At 42.4% G+C, this 25,945-nt stretch overlaps 1 protein-coding gene across 9 annotated transcripts in view; it reads right to left on the bottom strand.

Moving 5' to 3' along the window:
• Nav2 (neuron navigator 2) overlaps nucleotides 1–25,945 on the bottom strand; it is a 686,981-nt gene that overhangs the window by 220,211 nt on the left and 440,825 nt on the right. For all 9 annotated transcript variants that reach the window (XM_074042824.1, XM_074042825.1, XM_020171284.2 and 6 more), the window contains 2 exons: nucleotides 22,233–22,285; nucleotides 1,452–1,524 (listed from right to left, as the gene is read on the bottom strand). In XM_074042824.1, the coding sequence (XP_073898925.1) occupies nucleotides 1,452–1,524; nucleotides 22,233–22,285 (126 nt within the window). The remainder of the gene's footprint in view (nucleotides 1–1,451; nucleotides 1,525–22,232; nucleotides 22,286–25,945) is intronic.

Genomic DNA, 25,945 nt, shown 5'->3' with positions numbered 1-25,945 from the left:
TGCTGAGCACAGCTCTGTAAAAGTCCCTGCTGGTGCTCTACTGGGGATGGGAAGGGTCACAGGACTGCACCTAGGATCTAATCACTCCCAGAAACCAAAGGGAGCATGTCCTGCCACCTACCTGTCGGCACAGGAACTCTCCACCAGGAAGCAGCAGTTTGTTCCTCTGAATGGGAATACAGCTTCACCAACCCCCATGCCCCAGCAATGTGCATTTCACACCGATGAGGGCCCACACCCCAGGGCAGGGGAGTTCTCCAAAAATCCCTTGATAAAAGCTGGGATTAGGGCTGACCACACTACAGCTGCTTCTGAGACCTCTAGAAGCAGTGTGACCATGCCTGCCCAGGAACAGGTCCAGCATATTAGAGTTCCCAAAAGAATTCCAATAGTCCCACTCAAAGACATGTTATGTCCAGAAGGCATTAACACTGGCTATTTATGCCCCCAATACTGGAGAAGTTCAGAAACTTTCAGAAAAACAAAGCTTCCACCACGTGGCAGAGCAAAAGCCAAGAACATTACGTTTGCAAACTTACCTGTACCTTTTGGCTGCTTCTTTCTTCACTGCTTCCCTCTGCCCCACCCTGACTCCCACAGTCCATGCTCCCATGTATCTTTTCAAAAAAGGCACCCTTGCCACAGAAAGGTGTATCGTCTGAAGCCCCAACTGCTCTACCTGTTCTGGGAAAACCAGAGGCAGGTGCAGCCTAATGAGTTTGGGAAGATGCCGGGCCTATGGCAGCTTCTGAGCTGGCAGCTGCTTGTGTTTACAGACAGGGGAGAGCAAAAGTTTCCAGGCTGAGGTGTTGCCTGAGGAGCCTGAGAATTCCAACCAGCCAGCTCCAGACCAATACCTAATTTAATAGCAATACACCAGCAAATACTAATGTGCTAATTAGCCACCAAATTTAAGTTAATTAAAAACTAATCAGGATGTAAAAATGCAGTATTGCATTAATAAATCTCGTGGGGTTTTTTGGGGTGTTTGTTTGTTTGTTCTTTAAAGAGCAAGGAAATGTGCTGCTTCTCTAATGAAAGAGATAAGGATTAAGCATTTTTCCCTGGGAGCAATACATTTGAAATACGTTCTATGGTTGGATATTCTCTCTCCCTAACTTAATAATTAGCTGAACTACCAAACAAGTGAATCAAATCAGTACTGTTTAAGGAGGCCCTTCTCCAACAGGAACAGCTCTCTTCACACTCTCAAGTATCTCACAGATAAGGCTTGTATCGCCACAGTCATGGCTGCATTCTTAGAGTAATTCTTTGGGTTGTCATAAAGTTGGCAGCTTCAGGTCTAGGCAAGAGTTAAGCTGCCTGAAGGAAAACAAAGCCAGAAGAGCCCACCAGCATCTCTTGCCTTAACTGTTGTACTGTCTTCAATAGGTAACAGGTGGGCACTGCCAATGATGGAGAGGCAACCTCATGACAGAGTTCTGACTCACCTTCTGCAGACAGCCCCTGGATGTTTATTCCCTTAGCGGCCAGGAAATTCAAGCAGGCATCTATGTTTTCAATCTAGGAGAGAAAAACACAACAATATATGTTTAACAAATATTTGGCCTTCTCCAGAGTCATCTCTCATTAAAATCCAAGGGTATCGCTCAAGAGGTAGAGCACCTGCCTAGCAAGCAAGAAGTCCTGAGTTCAAACCCCAGTACTGGCCCCCCTCACAAAAAAAAAAGGGATCCAAGGGCAAGCAGAGTTTTGATCCAGCTAACGGATGGATGGGTGCAGGTTAGTACTCTTCTTTGTTCTTGTACAGGAAAAGGCTACCTAATATCCCAATCACACAGTGCCAAAAGTTAAGGCCTTGTATTGCTCAGAGCTGCCAAAAATAACCACTGTGGAACGAGAGTTTTCCTCTTGGTCAATGTCACTAGTGCAATCCTGAAAACCTGAGCAGTTGCCAGAAAAATGGAGGTGGTGAGAAAGTCATTGTTTCTACCAGCAGCTGGGAGAAATTTCCAACAACCAAAGAAGCAGGCAATTAGTGTCCAAATGGTGACTGGGAGTTTCAACAGGAATTTGGGCAGTGTTTACTCAAAATTCTCGAGATGGCAGGCATTGCAGATGACCAGTGAGGACTGTGACCGCCTGAACTTCTCGGTCCTTTGTACTCTCTGAGCAAGAAGGGACCCACCAGCCAAAATCTGGAAGGCCTCCCATGTTTGCTAGGGCTGATGCCAAGGGCAAGCCAATGTCCAACCCTCACAAAAAATCCAATTAGGTCATTCCCAAAGGTCTGATAGAACTTCAGTTGTCAGGACTAATTACTTTTTGGTTTAAAGAAAAATGTTCTGGATTGATTAGTCACTAGTGACCCCAAGTAAAAGAAATTGTTTTGACCTGACACAGTAATATTTGAATTTCATACAATTTGCATCTCACAATAAAAACTCCACTCTCCTCCATAACCAGCCTACCCCACAGTATTTCCCAGGTAGCATCAAATTCTTAGGCACTCAAAGTTTTGATTTAATATATGATTGTTCTTCACAGCACACATATTATTTCTTTTCCCACTGACAAGTAATTTTTTTTTTCTTTTTTGCGGCACTGGGGCTTGAACTCAGGGCCTCCACTCTAACATTTGAGCCACTCCCCAGCCTTATTTTGTGTTGAGTATTGGCTCTAACCCATGATCCTCCTGATCTCTGCACCTTGAATGAGTAGCTAGGATTATAGGCATGAGCCACTGGTACCTGGCTAAGTACTTCCTTCCACCTTTCCCTATCCCCTTCCCTTTCCCTTCCCTCTTCTTTCCTTTTCTTTTCAGTACTGGAGTTTGAACTCCAGTACTGAATGCTTATTAGACTTATTAGATAAGCCTTCTACCATTTGAGCAATGCCTCCAGTTCAATCAAGTAATTTCTTGATGTTTTTCATAGTCACAGAGTCTATAAACCTCTACATTTTAAAGAGTTTTGAGTAGAGTCTGGCTCCAAAGCAGTTTTCCTGAAGTTCATGTCCACTCTTTCACTGATGTCTAGCATTTTCCTCCTTTAGCCTAGTTTTCACATCTTCTCAATGCATCAAACTAAGCTATGGGGTGCCTGTATGAAGCTACACCTATCATATAAAAATCTACTCACTCCTGATCTCAAAGTTACATTATCCTTGCTCTTTTGGCACAGATCTCCATCTTCTTTTCAACATCTAGCCCATCTTGAAATGTCCTCATCTGTCTGACACTTTCTCATTCCTAGAAAAAGGGGCAGAATGTAATTTCTTGCAAATTGAGCAAAGGCTGATGCTGTAAGTTATGACTGCCACCAATGCAGAAAATTACTCCTTATAACATTGGAGGAAAGTGAGATTGCTTTTAATTTCTCCTTTCTTCTGTCTATCCTGAGGATGACCGAGAGTGATAACCAGGTACTATCATCTTCAAGGAAGGAGGAAAAGGAAAAAAAGGAAGAGACTGACTGAAGGCCCCTGTAGGCCATGTTTTGAAGCAATCTGCTTCCATTTTTAAGTGTAGTAACAATTCTATCTCTAAATGCTATTTTATTCTATTACAAAACCTTGCCTTGAAGAGAAAATGTTAACTATAAGACAAAAATATTAACTACGATGTCTTGTTTCTGTTGCTTGTACAAGTAACACTATGTCAGAACAGTCAAGGGGGATTGTTGCCCTCCCCGACAAAAGGCACCATTTTATATGTGTGTATATATATATAAATATATATACATATATAAACTATATATATTAAAATATAATTTTTTTACTTCTGTTTTTGAGATGGGTGTTTACTGTTACCCAGGCCTATTTTGAACTCCTAGACCTAGACTCAAGCAATCTTCTTGCCTCAGTAGCTGGGATTATAGACATATACCACAATGCTTGGCTTTTGGCACCATTATTTAACTTATAAAATTATGAAATAAAATTATTAAATTCATCTTCCACTCCCTATCTTTTCCTACAATTTCATACTACTTCTTTAATGTAACATCTTGCATGTGGCTGAAAGACTTCAGCAACTGGGTCCCAATGGAAAAAGAGAAAAAGGAAAAGCTGACTATCCCTGAATTTCTGTTAATACAAAAATTAAAACCGATAGGTTGATGTAGGAGGTTAAATTTTTTGGCAATGGTGTATTGGAGTGAGGCTGAATAAAAAAGAAAACTTGCCTTCCTTCCTAGGAGCATAAAACAGATTTGCTCATAATTATGATGCAATCAATGTGCACAGACTCATTTATGGGAGTGTTTTCTTGCAAGGTGAGCCTTGATACATTTCAATTTATATAAAAGGATGGACACATAAATAGGTTACTTGGTAACCTCCTTGTTGATTGTTTTAAAGTTCTATCATTCTTTCATAGCATTTCATGGTTTTGTTCAACATTTCTCCACTGGACAGGGAGAAGGAGTAGAGGAAATGGAATAGCTTGGCTATATTGGCAACATTTTAGGCTGTCACAAGGGGGTGAGGGAGTAGTACTACTCAGCAACTACTGCTAAACACCCTACAATGTACAGGACTGCCCCTTCCCCCAAGGAAGAACCATCCAAAATGTCAACAGTGTGGAGGCTGAGAATGCTTGAGTTGGATGATTCTTGTCATCATTCATTCAATCAACATAACTGTGTAGATGTCTGCTCTGTGCCAGGCACTGTGCTCTATTCTTATATTGGTTTTTACCAAGTATTAAATGATGAAGAAAGTGAGGTAAGAAGGTCAGACTTTTGACTGCAATCACATAGGTCAATGGCAGAGCCGGGGATGGACCCAGAAGGTCCAGCTCCCTGCTACATAATCCTCTTCTTCAGAGTGCACAGAACCATTCCACACCTACCCCCATACCTATCCATTTGAGAGAAACTCAGAGTACATAAATAAGAGAAGCATTAGTATTTTTTTTGCTAAGTGAACAGGAGACCTAAGGACACCAGTACGCTGTCTTCTAAGGAGGAGATGAAATACAGATTGCACTCCTAGAAAATGTGAATACTGAAAATAAAAACTTGATCATAGCTTAAAAGATCATTCATAAGCCCATCAGGCGCCTTGAGTTGGTTCCCTATATGAACTCTGTTCACACAAGGAGTTCAAAAAACATTCCTCAAGTCTCAAATCCAGTCTTTAATAATGTTCCCATTAAGGTTAAAAATCACTTCTGACAAGGCAGCTGAGACCCACACTCTTTTCATCTGCACCCCAGGAACAGAGTGAAGCTGGGGAGCAGAAAAGGGTCAGATCTGGATTCCAACCTCCCGCTTCATTTGGAATGAGATCAGAGGGGGAGATGGTTCTTTGATCTAGGCCCTCTTATGATTACAATTCACCTTAAGGTTTTCCTCCAAATACCATACAGGTAAACAATCAATCTTGGTGTACAGTTGAAACAGCAAGTCCTCGCCCTACCCTGAGAGAGGGACGGCCCCCGCCGCAACACTCCAGCACTCATTACAGTGTAAATTGTCCTTGTGCCATCTCTAAGGAGGCTCGTGGCTCATGTGTGATCCAGACACCCAGCATGAGATGAGGATCTGATTAAAAGTGGGAGGCAGAGCAAGGGAAAAGACTCTTAACCAGAAAAGTATGTAAATACAACCAAAGTTGTTCATTAACAGATAGTAGCTAATATAAACTACTTTCCAAAATTAGCTAGAAAAAAAAAATCTGTATGAAGTCTGACATTCCAGGATAGCCGAACAGAGGCAGGGACTGGATGAGAAGGCTACTGCAATTGTTGCCATAGAAATGAACCCAAGAGTTCTGGGATCAAGTTGCTGGAGTTTGTAGCATTAGCTGGGATGGGAAACCCAGCAGAAAGACCATTATGTGTCCTGGAGACCCTAGGAGCACAAGGGCACTGAAAAAAGGGAGGCAGGGAAAAGATCAAGACCAGGATATACTTCCCCAAAATTCTTTGTTTGGGACCAAATGTGGCCTCTCCCTTATGTAGATCTTCCTCCTAGTCTAAGCTGGAACCTCCATCCCCAAGTGGAATAGGTTCTTAATAGTCTCAAGGCAACTTCCATGGGCTGAATATGTTACAGCCTTTGTCTTCTATATCCAGAAGTCCATCCCCATCCAGGGCAGCCAAAGAACAAGGAGAATCAAAACAAATACCACACAAGTGGAAAGAGGGTCAGGGAGAAGAAACAAATGGAAAACTTCACATTTCCATCATGATTAAGGCTAGACCAGGTCTAATGATACACGTAAAATATGCAAACCTCAGAAATACTGTTGTATATCTCCTTGGTAGCTTAGAGACTGATCAAATACCATCTGTTGTGGCAGTTGTCATGGCAGCATCTTTCTCTGAATACCGGTGTAGCTGAGTGCAAAGCACATGAAAATGATTAATGCAAACGAAGACCATCTCTTTTGGAGCTACTGCAGCCCAGGGAAAGATGGTGATCTGGATGTACCAAGCAAATGGAGTGCTAGTTTTTATCAGTAAAGAGTTTCTCACATGTGCCTAGGATATCCCTACCCTGGAAAGAGGGGCAAAATAGCCATGGTCACAGTCATTTTTTAAAAATCATGAAATTCCTAAAGCCCAGGCTAAGGGAAACTCAGACCGCCAGGCAAGGCTAAGCAAGAACATGCAAGTTCTTGACTCTAAAAACACAGTGCCGTTTCTTCAAGAAACTCAGATATATAAGCTCGCATTTGAGTTTCCAGAAATGTGTGTGACCTTCATACCATTGCTGCTTACCAACAAAAATCATTGTCATAAATAAAACAAAAAATAAAAATAAAAATCATCCTCATCCATTCACTTACCTATTCATTCACTTATATTTTTGTTGCTGCTTGCTTGGTTGGTGTTTTTTGTTTTGTTTTGTTTTTTGTAGTGGCAGGGTTTGAACTCAGGGCCTACACCTTGAGCCACTCCACCAGTGTTTTTTGTGATGGATTTTTTCAAAATAGGGTCTTGCAAACCATTTGCCTGGGCTGGCTTTGAACCTTGAGCTTCCTGATCTCTGCCTCCTGAGTAGCTAGGATTACAGATGTGAGCCACCAGTGCCCAGCTGGTTGTTTTTTGAGAGCATCTGACTGTGTAGCTCAAGCTAGTCTTGAACTCTCAATCCCTCTCCCTTAGTCTGCTGAGTGCCGGGATTACAGATGTCTGCCACCACACCTGGTTCATTCATTCATATTTTCTAAGCAGCTACTGGATATCAAGCAATGTGCTGATACCGGACATACATACAGTGATGAATTAAACAAACATAAGCTCTGACCTTGTAGAACCTACATGCCTAATGTAGAGGAATGAGCATTAAATAAATAACACATAAGTAAGTGCCTGACGACAGCTGTCATGTTTACTATGAAAGAGAAGAGAATGTGGGGGGAAATATTTACGCTGGGGGATGATCAGGCAAGAATTTCTTAAGGAAGAGACAGCATGCAGGGCCATAGATGGGCTTTTTGGATGTTTTGTTCACTGATATGGCCCCAAGCACCTAGAACAGAAAGTGTAGCATCTAGAAGGCACTTGAAAATATTTGTTGACTGAAGGAATGAAGGGAAATATATGCCAGGACCTAAGGAGTTACTAACAAGCAATGGAGAGTGGGGAGAATAAGAGGCTATGTCTAGGGACCAGAGGTTAAAAGTTTATGCAGGATGAGCATGTTCTGGAAACCCAAAAAAAGTCAAATGGCTGAAGCATACTGGTCAAGGGAGAAGAGCAGTGACATGTCATCTGAGCAAGAGCAGAGCCCTGGCCATACAGGGCCAGGTCAGCACACCAAGGAGCTGAAGGGGAAGGAGAGAAGGCAGGGTCCTTTCATTTCTTGGTGAAGCCTTGTCAAAATACCACAATCTGCCCCATCACCAGGGTAACAGCAGCCACGCCATGCTCTTTCATGCTGAAAACCCAAGGACAGGCTATTTTGTGTGGGGGATGGTTCAAATAGCAGCCTGGGCCTGGAGGTGGGCTGAATGCAGAGAAGAAGAGGAATGGGAAGTGAATGCCAACATATATGGTCATATGTAGCAGAAATATCTGTTTTATATTTAAAATGTCTCTGATACCCTTCATTTCTCTAAGCTTTTTTTCCAAAAAAAAAAAAAACCCACAAAAGAGAAGGAAAAGCAGAAAAGAAATACAGTAATAAAATGGAACCAGAAAGCCACCTGCACTTTGGGGAAATGCTCTCCTGAATGTCTGCCCCATAAGTGCTCTGTCTTTCCTCTACATTCCTAAGAGACATGACCCAGGGCCTGACCTGCCCAGCTTTTTTCAGGTTTTTGTCCACCCATCTCAGTATTGGGGCCTAGCATCATCATATGCTCACATGGTTCATGAACCATAGTGTGGTCCCAGAGGAGCTCAATCTCACGAGGCAGAGCTCCTAGGGCCCTGACACTGGAGTTTTAATTTCAGAAGGGAACCTCAGAAATGAGGGGATGTATGGTGGTGCTTTAAACTCTCCTAGGTAGGAAATATTTGGGAGCACTGGGGCCTACCCTTCTGTAGGCCACCCAGGTAACTGCTTGCTTGGCTGATGTTTTAAGCCAACTTTGTCCAGTAGTACCAGGGGCTCCACACTCTGCATCCCAGCCTTGGCCATTCAGGCATCAAAGCTTTCAGCAAGACAGCAAGAGCTCTGGCACAGCCTGAGAATGTGGGAATCGAGCTAGATGTGGCTTAAGACTCATCTGTGTCAGTCTGTTTCTTTTCCTGCTTTATTGGCTTGCCCAGCTCCCTTCTTTCACTTGGCAACATTATCTACTATACCGTCTATAATACTTATAACTTCAGCTTTCCAAGATGCTGTCAAGAAAGCCTTTAAAAAAAACTTTACGGGAGTTTCTCTATGTTATAGCAAATGGGTAAGTCCATATGGATACAAAAAAAAATTCTTTCTACAAGGAGAGAAAAATATTTAAAACAAGCATCTCAAATTCCTTTAGTGACTATCTTTTTCCACTGTGTTTCCAACTGTCTAGAATATTTTATTTTCCTATTATCTTCTGACCTCCCAATGTTCCCCTTGAACCAAAGAAGCCTGAGTGGGGAGGTATAGCTAAAGTCCTAGAAATCAGTCTTCACTCTGGAGTTGCCCATAATAATTAATAAATCCTAACTGCTAAGCTCTGTACCCCTTTTAGAAATGGTGGCCAAAGCAAAGGGAAATTAACTACTGACGATGGGCTGGGTGGTTGTTAGACACCCAAACAAATGCCTTTGTGTGGGTTCAGTTAGCATGATATCCTGCAGCTACAATTTCAGAGCAACACTCCTTAACTTTCTAGTACTCCTAAAAGTCAAGGACTCCAAGTTAGGAGTTGGACACAAACACAAAAGAGAAAAATGATTAGAGCTAAGGAACAATATTTAGAGAATGTAACTTTAACAGAGGTTTGTGGTTTCCAGAGGCTAGAGGATGGGAAAAATAGGAAGACACTGGCCAATGGGCACAAACTTTCAGTTATAAAATGAACACTTTCTGGTAATCAAAGGACAGCAGAGGTGGTGATAGATGTGTTAAATTGGGTTGATTGTGGTAATCATTACATAATGTATATGTATACTATAGTTTGGATCTACAGGCCCATGTGTTAAAGGCTTAGTCACCAGTTTGATGTTATTGGAATGTGGTAGAACCTTTAAGAAGGGGGGCCTAGTGGAAGGTCTCTTGGTCATTAGAGGTGTGAAAGGGATAGTAGAATCCTGCCCCTTACACTTTCACCTCCTGCCATCATGAAATGAGCAGCTTTGTTTCATCATGAGCTTCCCACCAAGATGGGCTGCCTTGCCACAGGCCCAAAAGCAACTAGACAAATCAAACATGGAATAAATCTCTAAAACCGTAGACCAAAATAAATCTTTTCTCTTTATAAACTGATTATCTCAGGTATTTGTAGTAATAATAAAAAGCTAACCCATATATTGAATATATTTTTTTAAAAAGAGCTAATTAGAGCTGGGCACCAATGGTTCATGCCTGTAATCCTAGCCTCTTAGGATGCTGAGATTGGGAAGATCACAGTTTGAGGCAAGCCCAGGTAAAAAGTTCATGAGACCATCCCCTACCCTCCCCCCAAAAAATCTCAACCAATAGCTGGGCACAAAGGTACACAGCTGTTTATCCCAGCTACAAGAGAGACTAAGATTGGGAGGATCATGTTTCCAGGCCAGCCTAGGCTAAAAAGTTCACAAGACCACATCTCAGCAGAAAAAAGCAGAGTGTGATGGCATGCACCTGTCATCCTAACTATGGAGGAAGAGTAAAATCATATTTTGTAGAAAACATTGGCTTTACCCACTTAGAAGAACAAATTCAAACCATGAATTTGACAAATTCAAACCATTAGCCAATTTTTGCCATAAGGAGCCAACCTGGTATTGCCAGATTATCAGATCTTTTCCCCCAAAAAAGGTGGGAGGTTGATTTTTATGAAGTATATTGATTCTCATCTAACTATTGGCATCAGTTCCTTTTTTTGTGTATTAAAAGTTCTTCTGGGACCTGAACTTAGCTTGTGGACCACGGATGGCCCAGCTGTCCATGTGATGTGTTGTCCACAGGTGATGTGTGCAAACAAGAACTCCTTCCATTTCATGGAAATATATAAAAATTAAAAAAAAAAACTCCCCTTTGATGCTATCCTGAAACATAAGAACTCCAAGAAGACATATGCAGGGAGGTGGATCCAAGCACGAGGCCCAGATGGCTTTTATATAAACCATAATCTACAGGGTTATAAAATCATCATCTTATTTCTTTCTGCTCAGGAACTCTTCACCCTCCTCACCCACTGTCCTCACATTTGCCAAGTACCTTAGCCTTACTGAACACCGTGTTGACACCTGCAATGTTTCCGTCCCAGCACAGGTGTGATGGGAATTTCTTCATCATATTCTTACCGAGCATCTTACCAGGTACCAAGCAAAGTCTGGTAGATGGACAGATGTGGCCTCTGCCCTTCAAGAACTTAACGCCTAGTGAGGATGTGAGCAGGTAAGTACAGTGAACTAAAGAGGATGAAAAACACACTATTTGTATTACAGAGCTTTGATGTTACTAAAAAGCATTTAAGATATGATAAAGCTCTCATAAAAATCTGCTTAAATGTCATGTGAATTACAAGACAAACAGACATTGGCACCCTAAAATTTCAATGGAGGAAGTGAAGGGTCACAGAGATTAAGTGCACTGCAAGAGGCAGAGCAGGTACTTGTGAACTACGGAGACTATGGTCACATGCACAAGCCAGACATTATCAACTTAGAACATGCAAGCATCCCAAAGTTTCCAAAGAAGCAAGCAGATCCACTCATTTGAAATATTTTGTCAAATTTAAACACATCCTTTAGAAATAGTACCGATTTGAAAAATTGTAAACGACTTGACAAAAATGTGCTGCATGTCTGCATAGGCATATCCCCAAAGGGCTTTTTTTTTTTTTTTAATTGACTCTAAGACAATGTTGGCAAAGCATGGTCACTAACCAGCAGCTTCGGCTTCACCAGGCACTCGGTGAAAAAAAGGCAACTTCTCAGGGTCCTTCAGACCTACAGAATCAGAGCTGGCGACTGGGGCCCATACCCTGTGTTTTACCATGCTTTCCAGGTGCTTCTCATGCATAAACATTTGAGAGCACTGCTTAGAAGCCTTTGCCAAACTAAAGAAATTTTATTAATGGAAATTATCTGCTGTTTTGGTATTTTTTTTGGGGGGGGGGTGGGATTGAGATTTGAATTCAGGGCCTTAAGCTTATTAGGCGAGCACTTTATCATTTGAGCCAGGCCCTCAGCTCTTTTTTTTTTTTTTTTTCAGTTATTTTTCAGATAGAGTTTTGAGATTTTGCTTAGGGCCAACCTCAGACCATGATCTTCATCTACCTATGCCTCTCCCATAGCTGGGATTACAGACATACCCCACCAGACGTGGCCCTATTTTGATGTCTTTTCATATATCTGATGAGCCAGGTGTGGTGTGCAAGTCTATAATCCCAGCACTTAGGAAACAGAGGCAAAAATATTCTGAGTTCAAGGCTAGCCTGGGCTATACAACAAGAACCTGTTTCAAAAATAAATAAATGAATAAATAAAGGAATGAATGAATAAACAAACTAATATAAGTGAAACTATAAAATTGTGAGAGAGACAGAATGAAAGAATTTCTTGGTTTAGGACTACTCAGATTTCTTGAAAGCATTTAAAATGTTCAACATGTTAAAATTTGATGTGTAGGTTCCTTCTTGGCCTCTGGCTCCATGGCATCTGGCCATTTCCTTACCAGTCTGGTCCATAGTATGTGGTACCAACACCAGGCATCTGTGGCTCAGTATCTCAGCATGAAAGTAACTGCTATCAGTAAGTGTCATAGACCCTGAGAAATACCTTCACAGATTACCAATGGAGAGTGGATTCACCTGGGGCTCAATGGTCCACTAGGTACATTGACAAGGTAGATACACCACTGGTACAGGATGCATCAAGGAAGCCCTGAAGCAGAAACTGATGGCTCCTGCTCTCCTCCCCTCCCACCATATTTGAGGTGTTTGGAATTTTTTTTTAATAAAGACGGCTTTTTTTTTTAAGGGATTTAACAGATAAGAGGACTATCAGTGGGGAATAGCTATTCCCCGCAGAGAAGGGGAGAATAAAGCTGGGAACTGCAAAGTCCCCAGCTCTTGCCTTTCTCATTTCTTCCCTGGAGATGGTGGGAGTTTCCTAAATCTTTTCATAGCAGCATGTGACTCATTTGGGGGATGGAAGGAATCTGTCCCACATTGGGAATAAAATTTATGATGCCAAAATATAAATAAATATATATAGTATTGTCTCACTTTCTAGGAAGATCCAGAATGGCAAGACCATTTACTGTTTAGGTCTTTCATCTGAGAGACATGGCCTGAGCATTTCTAATATACCTAGCCCTATGTCAGGTGCTGGGAACATGGAGATTTTTATTGAACTGAAAGAAATTAAAAACCTGCTATTTGTATCACAAAGCTTTGATGTTATTAAGTAACACATAAAATAAATCTCTCAAAACCACTGCTTAAATGTCATGTTAATTACAAGACACACATGCACTAGTTGGGAACATGTACCCACTCCTGAGTTTACATTCACATCAAAGAGACTCAGAAGACCCAGTGTTCACTTCTAGTTACTCAGATGAAATGGCACTTGCCTCTTCAACTGCTCAGTCCCTGGGGCAGCCCACATATGGGTGCAGTGCTGGAAAGGCACCTGAACACCTCTGTCCTCCACGTGCTTCCTACAACAACATGCTTTGAACATGCAGACATAGGAAGCTCCATCCCAACACGTGCGAACAATAGAGATAGCTTCCAGGAAACTCAGAGCCTCCAGGGGCCTGCAATAGCCAAGGGAGCCTCTGCTATGAAACTCGGATAGCTTCCTCTCTCTCTGCATTACTGTGCTTAAATCCTAGAGTGTACTTGTTTCCTGCTGCTACTATAATAAATTATCACAAACAATGGCTTAACATGACATATTATCTTACATTCTGGAGGTCAAAACCAGTCTTGGTGAGCTAAAATCAACCAGTTGCAGGGCTGTGTCCATTCTGGAGGCTCCAGGGGAGAATCTGATTTTCTGCCTTTAGAGTATCTACCATCCCCTGCAGTCCCTGGATCATGGCCCTTTCCTCCAACTTCAAAGCTGGCAACATAGTATCTTCTGGTCTCCCTCACTTCCTTCCTCCCTCTTACACTGATTCTTGTGATCAGCTGGGCCTGCCAATTACATAATCACACTTGCATAGTCTCTTTTGTCCTGTTATGCTTAAAGCAACATATGCACAGGTCCTGGGGATCAGAATAATGCTACATCATTGGGGGGGGGGTCTCTGTACCTGCTGCACAGATCAATAGGAGGAAATCTGTGATGTGTAAGCAGAGCAGCGAATGCCCATCTAATGTGCACTTATTCTGAGCCAGCATAAGGGCAAGTGCCTATTAAACTACCCCTCACTCACCCCTCCCACCCACACTAGGGGGCAGCTTCCTTTATCCTCCTTTACAGAAGAGGAACAGCCTGAGAGATTCAGGTACTTGCCCAGTTCCAGAGTCCACACCCATATTCACCCCAAATCTCCTTCCCATGACAGAATGTCTCATCCTGAGCTTCTGCTCACACCTTACATGAGGGACTGGTATGATAAGTGTAACTGCTATACCTCCATGGCACAGTCGGTCTTTTCTTCGTAATTTCCTTATATGTAGAGAGTCGCACAATAATTAAGGGGATAAACTCAAGCTGGGTTTCAAGTACGCAAACCTCAGAATGCCACTCATTAGATGTGTGACTTTGGACAAACTGCTCAACTGCTCTCTGTCTCGGTCTTTTCAGTGTAAAACGGGAATAGTAATTACATCTGATCTCACATGGTATCTGAAAATAAAGTCAGTTAATATTGATAAAATATCTAAAAGTGTCCATAATGCAACATGTATACACTGTGTTTTTTGTACATTATTGTACAGAAATACTGACAATCTGGGACAATGGCTCTACAGTGGGAGGGAAGGACAAGAGGTACTTCACCATGACCACAGCCAGTCCCTGACAGAGCACAGCAAATGAAGTCAGGGTCTAGGTTCCCTATTGTATGTAATAGAGTAAACAAAACATATTTCTCCTTCCTTAAGAGTTGTTAAGAGAATAAAATGAGTTAAAGCACTCAGAACAGTGGCTTATTATCATTCTCAGTGTTAATCTCTGAAAGTTTTTACAACACCTAAATGTGCTTACCTCCAACAACATGAAAGAATTCAATAAACTAAACATGAGCCACAATTCCTGAGAGCAATTAAAATTTCTTATGTGGGCACTCTGGACAAACCAAGGAAGGAAAGAATTAAGAGAAGAAAAGATATTTCTAGAGAGTGCTAACTATCTATTCCTTAAATCCCATAAAGAACTACCCAATGCTCACATCACTGCTCAACTTCAGGCAATGCAATCAGAACAACAATATGTTACAATCTCCCAGCTACAAACACATTCAAGACCAATGCCTCCTTAGTCTGTCCATCTATTCTTCTGAAAATTTCTAATTGCTTATTGTATGTCAGGCATCTCAGTGACAGCTGCCTAAGGCTGCTCAGGTGAGAGATGTACCTCCAAGAAAATGAATGAAGAAAAAAACTATGAGGGTATGTATGTCCCCAAGTAGGTGCAGGACACTTTGAGACACAAAAGATGACAGGCATGTAATTATGTCAATTCCTTGAGGAAACAATTGCCCATAGGGTGACCAATTAAAGGTCATACTGCCCAGGAGAGGGCAAGCAGGAGGTCACACTGAAAGACCAGTCAGCAAGCATCAAAGTACAAAGCCTTGGGGTGCCCAGCCTCCCAGGTGCACCTGAAGATATTCAACTTGGCTGGGATGCACAGTCTGAGTGGCTGAGTGTCGGGAGAAGACCGTAACTAGATGTTAAAGGACCTTCTATCTTGTGCTCAAGAGTATGGGGAGGGAAGGAGAGAGCCAGCAATAGTTTTAAACAGAAATGCAATTAAAGAAGAGAGATGGAAGTAGAGGTTGCCACCATCCATGAAAGAGGATGGTTGGAACACAGGGGCAGTGGATGGGCCTCCCTGGGTGGGAAGCAGTGGGTGTTTCCTACTGGTTTTGGCCATGGATCCTTTCCACTTTACATTAAACTCTACATGGTCCCTGAGCTTTTCTTCATTCCTTCTCGGTTCTGTAAAATGTGTGTGTCCTTGAGGCCATGTAAAAATAGGCCTAGGGGCTCAGGGCAGAGGCAACTCAGCTGCCCAAAGATCTCAGACACTCCCCAGGCATGTAGCCAGCTTTCTGGCAGCTGCTAGGAGGGCTCAAGGTCACTGGGCCTGGAAACCTGATCCTGTCACAGATGGCCTTCTGTAGCCAAGTAGGCTCTACTGAGAACAAGGCTGAAGGACCTGGCGCCAGGGCTCCTGGAGGCCATCGCAAGAGGCTACCTTTCACCAGGGGCCACCTGTCCCTGGTGAGTTCTCCATCAACAGGTCAACTCGGGCCCTTCCCAGAAATAGTCCATCCCCTGCCATCTTGCTAACTCTCAGCTAAGCCTGACTACCTCTGCTGTCTACACAGATGACAAATGAGAAGAAGTATCAGTGAGGTGGACACTATTTTTATTTCAGAGTCTCTGAAACTGGACAGACTTGGCTTTGAGCTCCAACTCTTCCTCTCCTAGTGAATTATCTGGGGTCAAAAATCCTCAGCCTCCATGTGCAAATATAGATAATAATCACACCTGTGTCCCAGGGCAGTGTTGAGAGGAGCAACCAACAACTAGGTGGGCCCTTGGCACATGGCACCTATGAGTGAAATCTCTCAGTAGCTTTGTGAGGTTATTCTCTTTCACGTCCCGGAGGAGGAAGGGAAATGCTGAGACAATGTTGAGGTGAGGCTGAGGCAAAAATGATTGATGAAGTGATCTGTGACATCAGATCCCACTCAGGAGTTTCCCCGGAGGTCAATACTGTCTTCAGTGAGATGTAGGTATACAGATAAACTCAGACCTCACTGTCTAACAAACCCCACCCCAAGATGGAGCTGGCCATTCTCCAGTGATGTCTGTTTCTGTAAAACTCAGGTAACTTGAAAAGTCGTCATGAGATCTAATGTCTACTAAGTGTTGCTCTGTGCCCAGCAGTATCTAAGTGCTTCACACAGATTAGCTCATGGAAGCCCTAGAAAGTGCTATGAGGCAGGTACTGTTCATATCTGTGTTATAGAAACTGGTTCCAGGAGAACTTAGGGGACATGCTCTGGAGAGCAAGCAGTTGGCTGAGGGGCCTATGTGCTCCAAGGTGATGCCTTGCAGCCTCCGGAGGTAAGAGGAGAAAAGAAGACCTAATCTGACTCCCTATTTTCAGAGGAGACAAGGAGGAGGAGGACCAGGGCTGGTACCTGATGCCTAGATCTGTGGGCTGACACTGCCATGGCTCTTCTAGGCTCCATCTACTATATCCCTAGGTACTGGCCTTCCCAACGGGTGTCCTTGCTGCCTGTTCCTACCTGTACCATCAATTCAGTTCTCAGTGCTTTCACATGCAGAGGTCCACATATAATCTTATTTGGAAAAAATGGGGGATGGGATTCTTCTCATGAAACAGAAGTTTGAAAACCCCTGTCCTGCCCTTCTCTGCATCTAAGTGCAGACTCCTACTGTCTTGAGAACTCAGGTGTTGGTGTTTTCCATAGGGCCCCTGACTGAACCCAGGATCTGTGGAGCCCTAGGGGACACATAGCAGTCCTCCAGGATACATAATCTACTCAGGCTGTATGCAAAATTCTGGGGTATGTGCAATTTGAGAAGGAGAGAGTTGGCATCTTTTCTCAAATTTCCAAAGGACTCTATGACCCAGCAAAACAAATGACAATTTCACCATCATCATGGAAACTACCATCTATCAAGTTCTGCCCATATACCAAGAGAATAAGAGCACCTGCCTCCAAGAGCTATGGGGAGGATGAACTAGTGGATGTTTGCACAGCAGTCTGAGCAGCACCTGGCACTAGGCAAACACTTTGTCTGCTTTAGTATATTTCACCATTTTAATTATTATTATCCATTATCATCATTTTCATTGCCTCATTAGTCCTCACAAAAACTTTATGAGGTATGTGTTATTATCACTCCCACTTTATAGAACAGGAAATACAAGGCCTCAAAAGATTTAACAATTAGTTCAAGTCCATAGAATAGCAGAGAAGGAACTCAAGACCAGCCTGGCTAGTTTCCAGGCTCAGGCAGTCTTCTGTCTGGGTGCTCAAGGCAGTAGGACTGCTCAAGTAGCCTGGGAGGCCAGGCTGAAGAGGACAACAGGTCTGAGACCTTTGGCTAAAAGGGCAAGCAGGCCTATCGGGATCTGCACCTCCCCTAATCAAGAACAAAAAGCCAAGCAACTGAAAATAATGATAATTAAAATGGAAAACCACCCCCTGCCACTGGTTATTCTAAGGCTCAGTGCCTCCAGTGTCTCAGAGTGCACTGAGTTCAAGGCAAGAAGAAGCAACCCTGTGGCTGCCCAGCCCCCCCTGGATGAGCTCCAAGCAATGTTTTTCCTTCCAAACTGACACATAACTCTGCTGAATAAACCACTTGAAAGCCAAAAGAGATGCCCTTAGGTTGCCATGGCAATGTTACACAGACAAAACATTTTAACCAGCTCTGACGCACACACACAAACTTACTTAAGGGTCAAGTGGACCAGATTTGGTGGGGGACAGGGACTGAGGTGGAGAGTGTTATTTCTAGAGCTCCATCTCCAAGGATTTGGCTCCCATAGCTTCGAAGTCAGACTGAAACAGGGTAACGGACTTGTTCTGGGAAAGAGAAGCTACTGCCATTCCCTCTCAGCATTCTAGTCACGGTCAAAATCCTTTTTCTGAAGACCAGATGCCAGGCGCTAAAGTCATGGATGCTGATGGAAAAGCATCAGGATAGAGTCCTAATATGACACTATACAATTGGCACCTGTGTCTACATAAAAGGTAGACAGTGTCACAGCAGCCATAGCAGATCAGGAGGACAGAATGTGCTCACCCATGTGAAAGAGCTCGTACACAAAGGACCATGCAGAAGTGCACTAGTGCTAACACGGAATATACTACCACACCCTTCCAACTGGACAGTATTTTTATTTCCCAGATCCCCTGGTTGAACTTCCCTCAGGAGTTAATGGCCTTAGATTTGGTCCTTTAGAAAACTCTGCTCTGGCGTGGTACTAGTGGCTTATGCCTGTGATCCTAGCTACTTGGAAGGTGGAGACTGGAAGGATCACTGTTTGAGGCCAGCCTAGGCAAAAAGAGTTTGTGAGATTCCATCTCAACAGAAAATAGCTGGGCACAGTGACGTGCCTGTCATCCCAGCGATGGTGGGAAGTATAAAATAAGAGGGTCACAGTTTAGGTTTGCCTGGGCAAAAATTGAGACCCTCTCTCAAAATAACCAGAGCACAGCAGTACAGCAGCTGCCTAGCAAGTCCAAAGCCAAGTTCAAACCCCAGTAGTATCTCCCCACAAAAAAAAAAAAAACAACTTTGCTCTGGGGCCCACTGAGGGTTGCTCCCCACCCAGGGGGTAATGAGAAGCACAAAGCTTGGCCTGGGTCTGAAAAGATCTCCATGCCTATAGGTCTGTGGTACCCTGGGCACAGCAGGGCAAGGTGCTAATGTTGCCCAGAAGGGACTCACCAGATGTAGCTCTTGGTGATTTGGGAAGATCAATGAACAAATGTTTGAAAAACCTTCCTCCGTAGGTTCCATGCCACCTTCTGGCAAACAGAAATGGGTTCCACACCTGCTGTCTCTGCTTGGAATCCTCTTCTACCCACAATCCCCCATTATTGAAGCCTCTTGCCTTTCAAGATTCACCCCCTACAAGTTATTCTTAACTCTCTTTCCCTGGAGGGTGGAATAGGCCCTTCTGTACCTTGCACAGGTGTCTGTGGTGGAAGTTTCAAAGTTCTATTGTTCTAATTGTTTTCTGGTCTCTTGCCCACTCATCTGAGTTCTCTGCAGACAGGGATCATGTCTTACTCACCTGGCCTAGCTCAGGGCCTAGCATTAGTAGACATCCTGCAGCTGCTGACTGACATGCTAATAGGATGCAATGGCATGAACATTGGATTTAGGTGACTCTGTCCCTGGAATTCTTAAGCCCATTCCAGTGTGTGCCTTCACACTTCTCCATCCTTTAAAGGAAGAGCAGAAACTGGAGCTCTTGGGCAGGCTAGCAGTGAGGAGCAGTGAAGAGGTAGGAAAAGGTGCCCTCTCTTCTAGGTTTGCTCCTCCTACAAAGCTCCAGCTCCTCCCCACAAACCAACTGATGAAATGAACTGGCCCATAAACACTGGGATGGCACCCATTCCACTCCTGCTCTGGAAGAGTTGTTTTGGTTCTGTTATTAATGACTCCTGGTAGATACTTTGTTTCCTTAGGCAGTAATCACAATAACTCTATGCTGATTATTTTGGAGGAGTCAGCTACTCTCTCAACAGGATACATGTCCCAAGTTCTTTTGTGTCATCTTCCTTCTGCAAAAATGATACTCTCTTCCAAATGGGCAATATTTAAAACAATAGCAACAAATGATTATCATTGGTCACGCTAAATAAAGCCTTGCAGGGAAGATAACCTCTTAGGAATCTAGAAATGGTGGCCTGCACACTGTGCCATGTTCTCAAATTACACTTGCCATGAGTAGAAATGCTTTAACTCTATGTGCTCATGCTCAGACAGACAGACAGACAGACACACACACGTGTTCTATTAGCCTTCTGGTGAGCTCTGCCTTGTGCATTTGCCACTGATTTATAATATAGGGAGAGGACAATAGCCCTGTTTCCTTTTTTTTTTAATTTTTATTTTATTCATATGTTCATACAATGTTTGGGTCATTTCTACTCCCTTCCACCACTCTCTCCCTTATCCCTCCTAGCCCTGTTTTCCTTATCACCATCCTTCTCATTTCCCACAGAACAGAATGACTATGGTGAAAATTCTTACATTTTCCTGGACTCACATTGTATTTGCTGAACTATTCTCTGCTACACTGATTTACCACAAGACCTTGTCCGCCTCCCCACCCCCAAAATGGAACTAATTATCACAGATAATTATAGGATTTTATATTCCTATGTTCTAAAAAAAAAACAAAACAATCCACACACACAAACAATAATACTAACAAAGCAGAAAGAGTTATGGAGAAACCACAAAATTGCATTGCTGCTACAGCAGTATTTATAACATATTTGCATATAAAAATAAATTGGCACAGAAGAATTCAAGATGATATTATTTTCTAAGCTTGAAAATAGATTTTAATAGCAAGCAACACCTCCTATAAAAGGTGCAGAAAATAGAAATGCACTGAATAGAATAAAAGAATGACTACCTTCAACTGTCACTTCTACGTATGCATAATAATAGGCTAGGACACTTGCACTAATATTGATCCTGGAGGGAAAGAATGCATTTCTTTTATGTGAAGATATCATTGTCCGTGTAATATACTTACACTAAAATTAAGTCTTCTATCAACCAATTTTTTCTCAATTATTAATATACCAGACAGCTGCAGTAGCTCTAGCAAAAATAGCAGCTATGCTTTTCTGAAAGTCAAACCAGCTATGAGATGTCTGCCTAAGGATTCTCCTGTGTAAGGAACGGTTGTTCTCTGGATGGAACAAAAAGAAACAAAACATCCAGGGAAACAACAAAAGGAAACTTGCTTCAGATGTCTCCCCATACACACATCAGCCTCTTTATAGTAAAACTGTTTTTGTGCATGAAAAAAAGTTGTTTGAAAAGGCTGCTTTCTGCCCAACTCTCTGGGATAACAAACAATTCAGAAAATTAACCAGTGAACTCAAGAAACGTCAATTGCTTTGGTATCTCCATGAGACCTGTCTAATCATGCCTACTTAAAACAGAGTGGAGTGGGGTTAGATAAATAAACTACATCCTTTTTTAGACTGCTGAAAGTAAGTGAATTCCCAGCAAAAACAGTGCCTTAAGTTGCCACTTTCATGTTTTAAACAGGTTTTAATGTCCTCTTAACCTCATTCTTTGGAAATGAAAAAAAATCCCATTTGGAGCATCACAATTCACTTCTCTCTGAACTCAACAATGATCACAAATTTCAATTTAAAGATCATGTACAGTCCAAGAAAAGAACAGATTTTGAAGATTAGCTTTTCAGTTTTTAAAGCTATGATATCATAGCTTAAATGCATCATACCAGCAAGACTATAACTTGTCAAGGTTAGGCTGAGAAGGGTACACATGTTCATTTACATTCAGTGCCACAGAACTGATTTCATGTCATTCCAACCTTTAAAAGCAACCCTAGCATGTGTCCTATTTCTAATTAGTAAGATACCATCACCTCATCCAAGCCTCAGCACTGCACACAAACAGAAGTTGTTAAGGTCTTTGAGTCACAAAAGTTCATGTTCTAAACAAGCATGTGTTTGTGCCCATTCTGCATAATTTGTGTCTAAGAGCAAGGACAATATTTCTTTTTCTCTGCCTTACAATTTATATAAAATCATAGCCATTTTACAACAAATGCCAACTAATGTCAGAGAAGCAGAGCACAGCTACTTGCAGATGGCTGTTAGTGTATTAATATAATCCCCTGGAGCAAAGCATCTAGTCTGAATGTTTCTCGAGATGGTCAGTATCATTTAGAGGCAGGACTTGCTAACATAGTACAAACAACTCACTACCCCTCTACCACTTACCATTTGCGATCTGTTCTTTGGACAGCCATTGATGTCTTCAATCTTTTCATTTGCTGAAAGAGGAAACACAAGTCAGGAAAATGATCACCAGAGAGATACCTTCAGTAGTGATGCTCAGTACTCTCAGGCCCATACTGGGGTTTGTCCAATCCACACAGGCATGTGAAATACTGGGCCACATCTAGCAAGCTTCAGGACTTACTCATCAAGCCGCCGTCCCTCCTCCAGGGACAGCTGGGGCAAGGTCGTCATCACTTAAAACAAAGACAACTGCATTGACAACAGTCTTGCAGGAATGGGATAGTGTGGCAGTGTTGGGAGACTGGGAAATAGAGTGAGCTGTGACTATGCTTTGGGTTCTGAGAGCAAACATCATAGCAACCTCCCCACAAAAGATGCGACCATCCAGTATGGATCAGTCCAGCTGCAATTCAGCTTCTGGGGACAGAAGCTACAAGTAAAAGAAGCTCCCTCATCTTTACCTGGAAACACTACTGTTGCTATTGTTCGTCTTAATATCATTCTCAAAGTGATGGCAATTGGGAAGAATGAGACAGTGAAATGCAAAAATAGCCTGATCAAGGCCAAGTTAGATTGGAGAACAGGCATGCTTGAAGTCAAAATGGAACTGTGCTACTGAGAAGAAAAAGGAAAAGGTTGCATTGCATTAACAGGAAATAAGGTACTAATAAGGAGGAGGAATGGCCCAACTTCTCAGGGTGAATGCAGGCCATTATAAGGATGGAGGAATCCCTGGCAAGACACAGCTCAACATATCCATGGAGGGGGGAGTTAAAGAATGCACAAGAAGGGCAGCATATGTGGTGGTGAGAGCACTGGCTCTGCAAACAAAGGCAACCCAAACTGCATCCAGCTCTTACGTATTCTCAGCTGTGATCTTCACCATGTCACTCAACCTCTCTGGGCCACAGGTTCCTCATTCATAATATGTAGCTAATACTACCTACTCCAGAGCAGGAGCAATGAGAATTAGAGGATGCAATACCAGTAAAGAGTGCCAATGGGCTTTCTCTAGAAGTATCATTAACCTTATGATATATATTCTTATCTTCTATGTAAAATACATGAAATAAAAACTTCTTCTTGGTGGCTCTTTGTGAGCTGGACTCAGAAACTAAGTACAGCTACATAGTCAGGAACTAAGGCTTTGTCTTCTCTGAAGCCTTTCAAGTCTCCTTCCCAACTGCATGGCCCTATGCCCCATGCCCTCACACCATGCAGGATGAGGCACACTCAGGTCTCTGTTCACACAGCACTCCACACCTGCTGGTTTTGCTCTTAATCACATGATATATAACTCCTCTTTTCTTGTCCTTCCCTCCCAGCCTGGCAGACATGTCAAGTTTATTTCTCACATTTGTATCCTCAGAGCTCAAAAATTACTTGCAAAACTGATTTCCCACCCCCCATCCATCACACACACATAAAAATCAGATCAGATATTAATGACTAAAACCTCCATGAAGAGAAAAGGCATTAAAAACTGTCTGAAAGGATAACAGAATCAAAAAGTCCCCAGCCTTCCCCAAGCCTCCAAATCTCTAGAGCTTCTGAACCTAAATATAGTTCACCATTATCTCAAATTGGATTTATTCTTCCCCAGTGTTTTTACCTCAAGAGAGAAGTGCAAAACAAGAAAGCATGCGAGCAGCAAGAAATTGCTTACAAATCCAATCAGCACAAGACAGCCTGGTTAGTATAGATTCAGCCTGATCTACACCTTCTTTAGTGCCTACCAAAAGCATTAGATGCTCACATTTATGACTCACCTGGGGAAATCCCAATCTCAGAGATTCAACTGAGTTTTCTCAACTCTGCTTAATATAAAAACACTGGGATAGAAATTTTAGAACGAGGTGCCACAAAAAAAAGCAAATAAAAGATGGCCAATGAATGGGATGACTCGTAGACATTTGTTCTTCAGTTCACCTGTTCAGTCCAAGTAGCCAGAATATATTGTCATAATATATTATGATGTAAATGCCTTAAGAACAGACTTTTTTTAAAATCTATTTTTTCCTACTAAAACCCAGAGCTTTAACCATTCAACAAATGTTTGTTGGATAGAACTAAGGAATAAATATTCTGAACACTTCAATGAATCTAGGTTTCATTGACGATTTTGAGGCAGCTGTCCTTTCACTTGTAAATACAGATGTACATACTGAAGATAGGAAAAAATGAATATCCTTGGCAAATGGCATTCCTTCATGCATGGGAAATTATGGCAGGCATGAATTCTGAATTTTGACACTCGGTATTAGAAAGAATAAATATGTGGTTCTGGAGAAGCAACAATGATGGTGTCTTCCAACTGTACACTCAGGATGGCCAAAGTCATAAGTCACTGAATTCTGATCCATACCTAGCTCAACAGTGATCATTAGTGCTCATTGCAATGAAAAATGGATAACTGTAATCCTACAAGTTCACTTGTAAATTTTAAATACTACATACTTTCTGGATAAATAAAACCAAAGATGTTGGTCTAAATACTCTTCTTATTCCTCTTTATGGTCTGTCACCTAAACCTTGTCACATGCTCTGTGAATTCAAATATCCCATGACCTAATATTGCCACTTTATAGCAGACAAAATAAACCCATTGGAGCCTATTTATGACCACTCTAAAGACTCTATGGAAAGACATATATGGCTAATCCAAACAAACTAAATGCTTAATAAAAATGCAAAATAAGTCTTGAGCCTTTTCCAAATTCATATAATTTAAATATTTCTCCTTTACTTAAATTCTCAAGAATTCCTATGGTTGTCATAAATATTTAAGAGTAGCTCTGTTGGTAAGAAGGAAGAGTTGGATCTTCATAGCCAAATGTATTAACTCCAGGGATGGGGGTTTGGTCTTTGGCTAGAACTCAAAAGCAGATAACCAAAGAAGCAAAGGCATTTGTCCCCAGAGTTCTCAACTGTGATAAAAAACCAGCATCTCTAAGAGACAATGGTAATTTATCCCAGCATGTTCAAGACTTAGCCACACTAATGTGGTGACCTGTCTGTACACAAGGTGACAATTGGGGTTGTAAAGCATTGATGTACTCCTTTAGTAACAGCAGTGGCATCAAACCCATTACTTTTCAAAAGATCCCCATCAAAGCATTCTGAGCATTTAACAATATGCAACCTTACCATATCTGACTGTTGGCACCTGCTAATAGGGAGAAACTGGCTGCCCAGAAAGACAAATGCCTTACCCAAGGTCACAAAATGATGGCAGGTTATTGATGAAAGAAGGTACAATCCCACAGATTCTCTGAACTTCCAGGTTATGTGCAGAGGCAGTAGATGGAAGGTGGAAAATGAGCACCTATCAGATATTCCCATTTCTAAGAAGTCTCCCCCTTTTGCTCCCTCTTTCTCTCCAACTCTCTTTAGTCCATCTATTCCCCTCCCTCCCTCTCTTCTCTCACTCCAGTCTCTTTATCTCCCAGGATGACAGAAATGAGTGCAGGTGGAGGGTACCTCCTCCCTCTCTCAATTCATGCTACTTATCCTGGCCTTGGGAACTTTCCTAATAACTCAGGATGGCACCGTGATGGGCAGGCAGGCAGCTAGCCTCAGGCACCGCACAATGCAAGAAGATGCTCATACTAACAAGGGACTGAGCATGGAGACCCAGCCCTTGGCTGCCAAAGGCAGGGCCCTCAATGGCAGCAGCAGAAGGCCCATTTCTT

Source organism: Castor canadensis, chromosome 1, assembly GCF_047511655.1.
Source record: "Castor canadensis chromosome 1, mCasCan1.hap1v2, whole genome shotgun sequence".
Taxonomy (NCBI): domain Eukaryota; kingdom Metazoa; phylum Chordata; class Mammalia; order Rodentia; family Castoridae; genus Castor; species Castor canadensis.
Note: the sequence above shows the minus strand (reverse complement) of the source record. Positions and strands in the feature narration are given on the sequence as shown.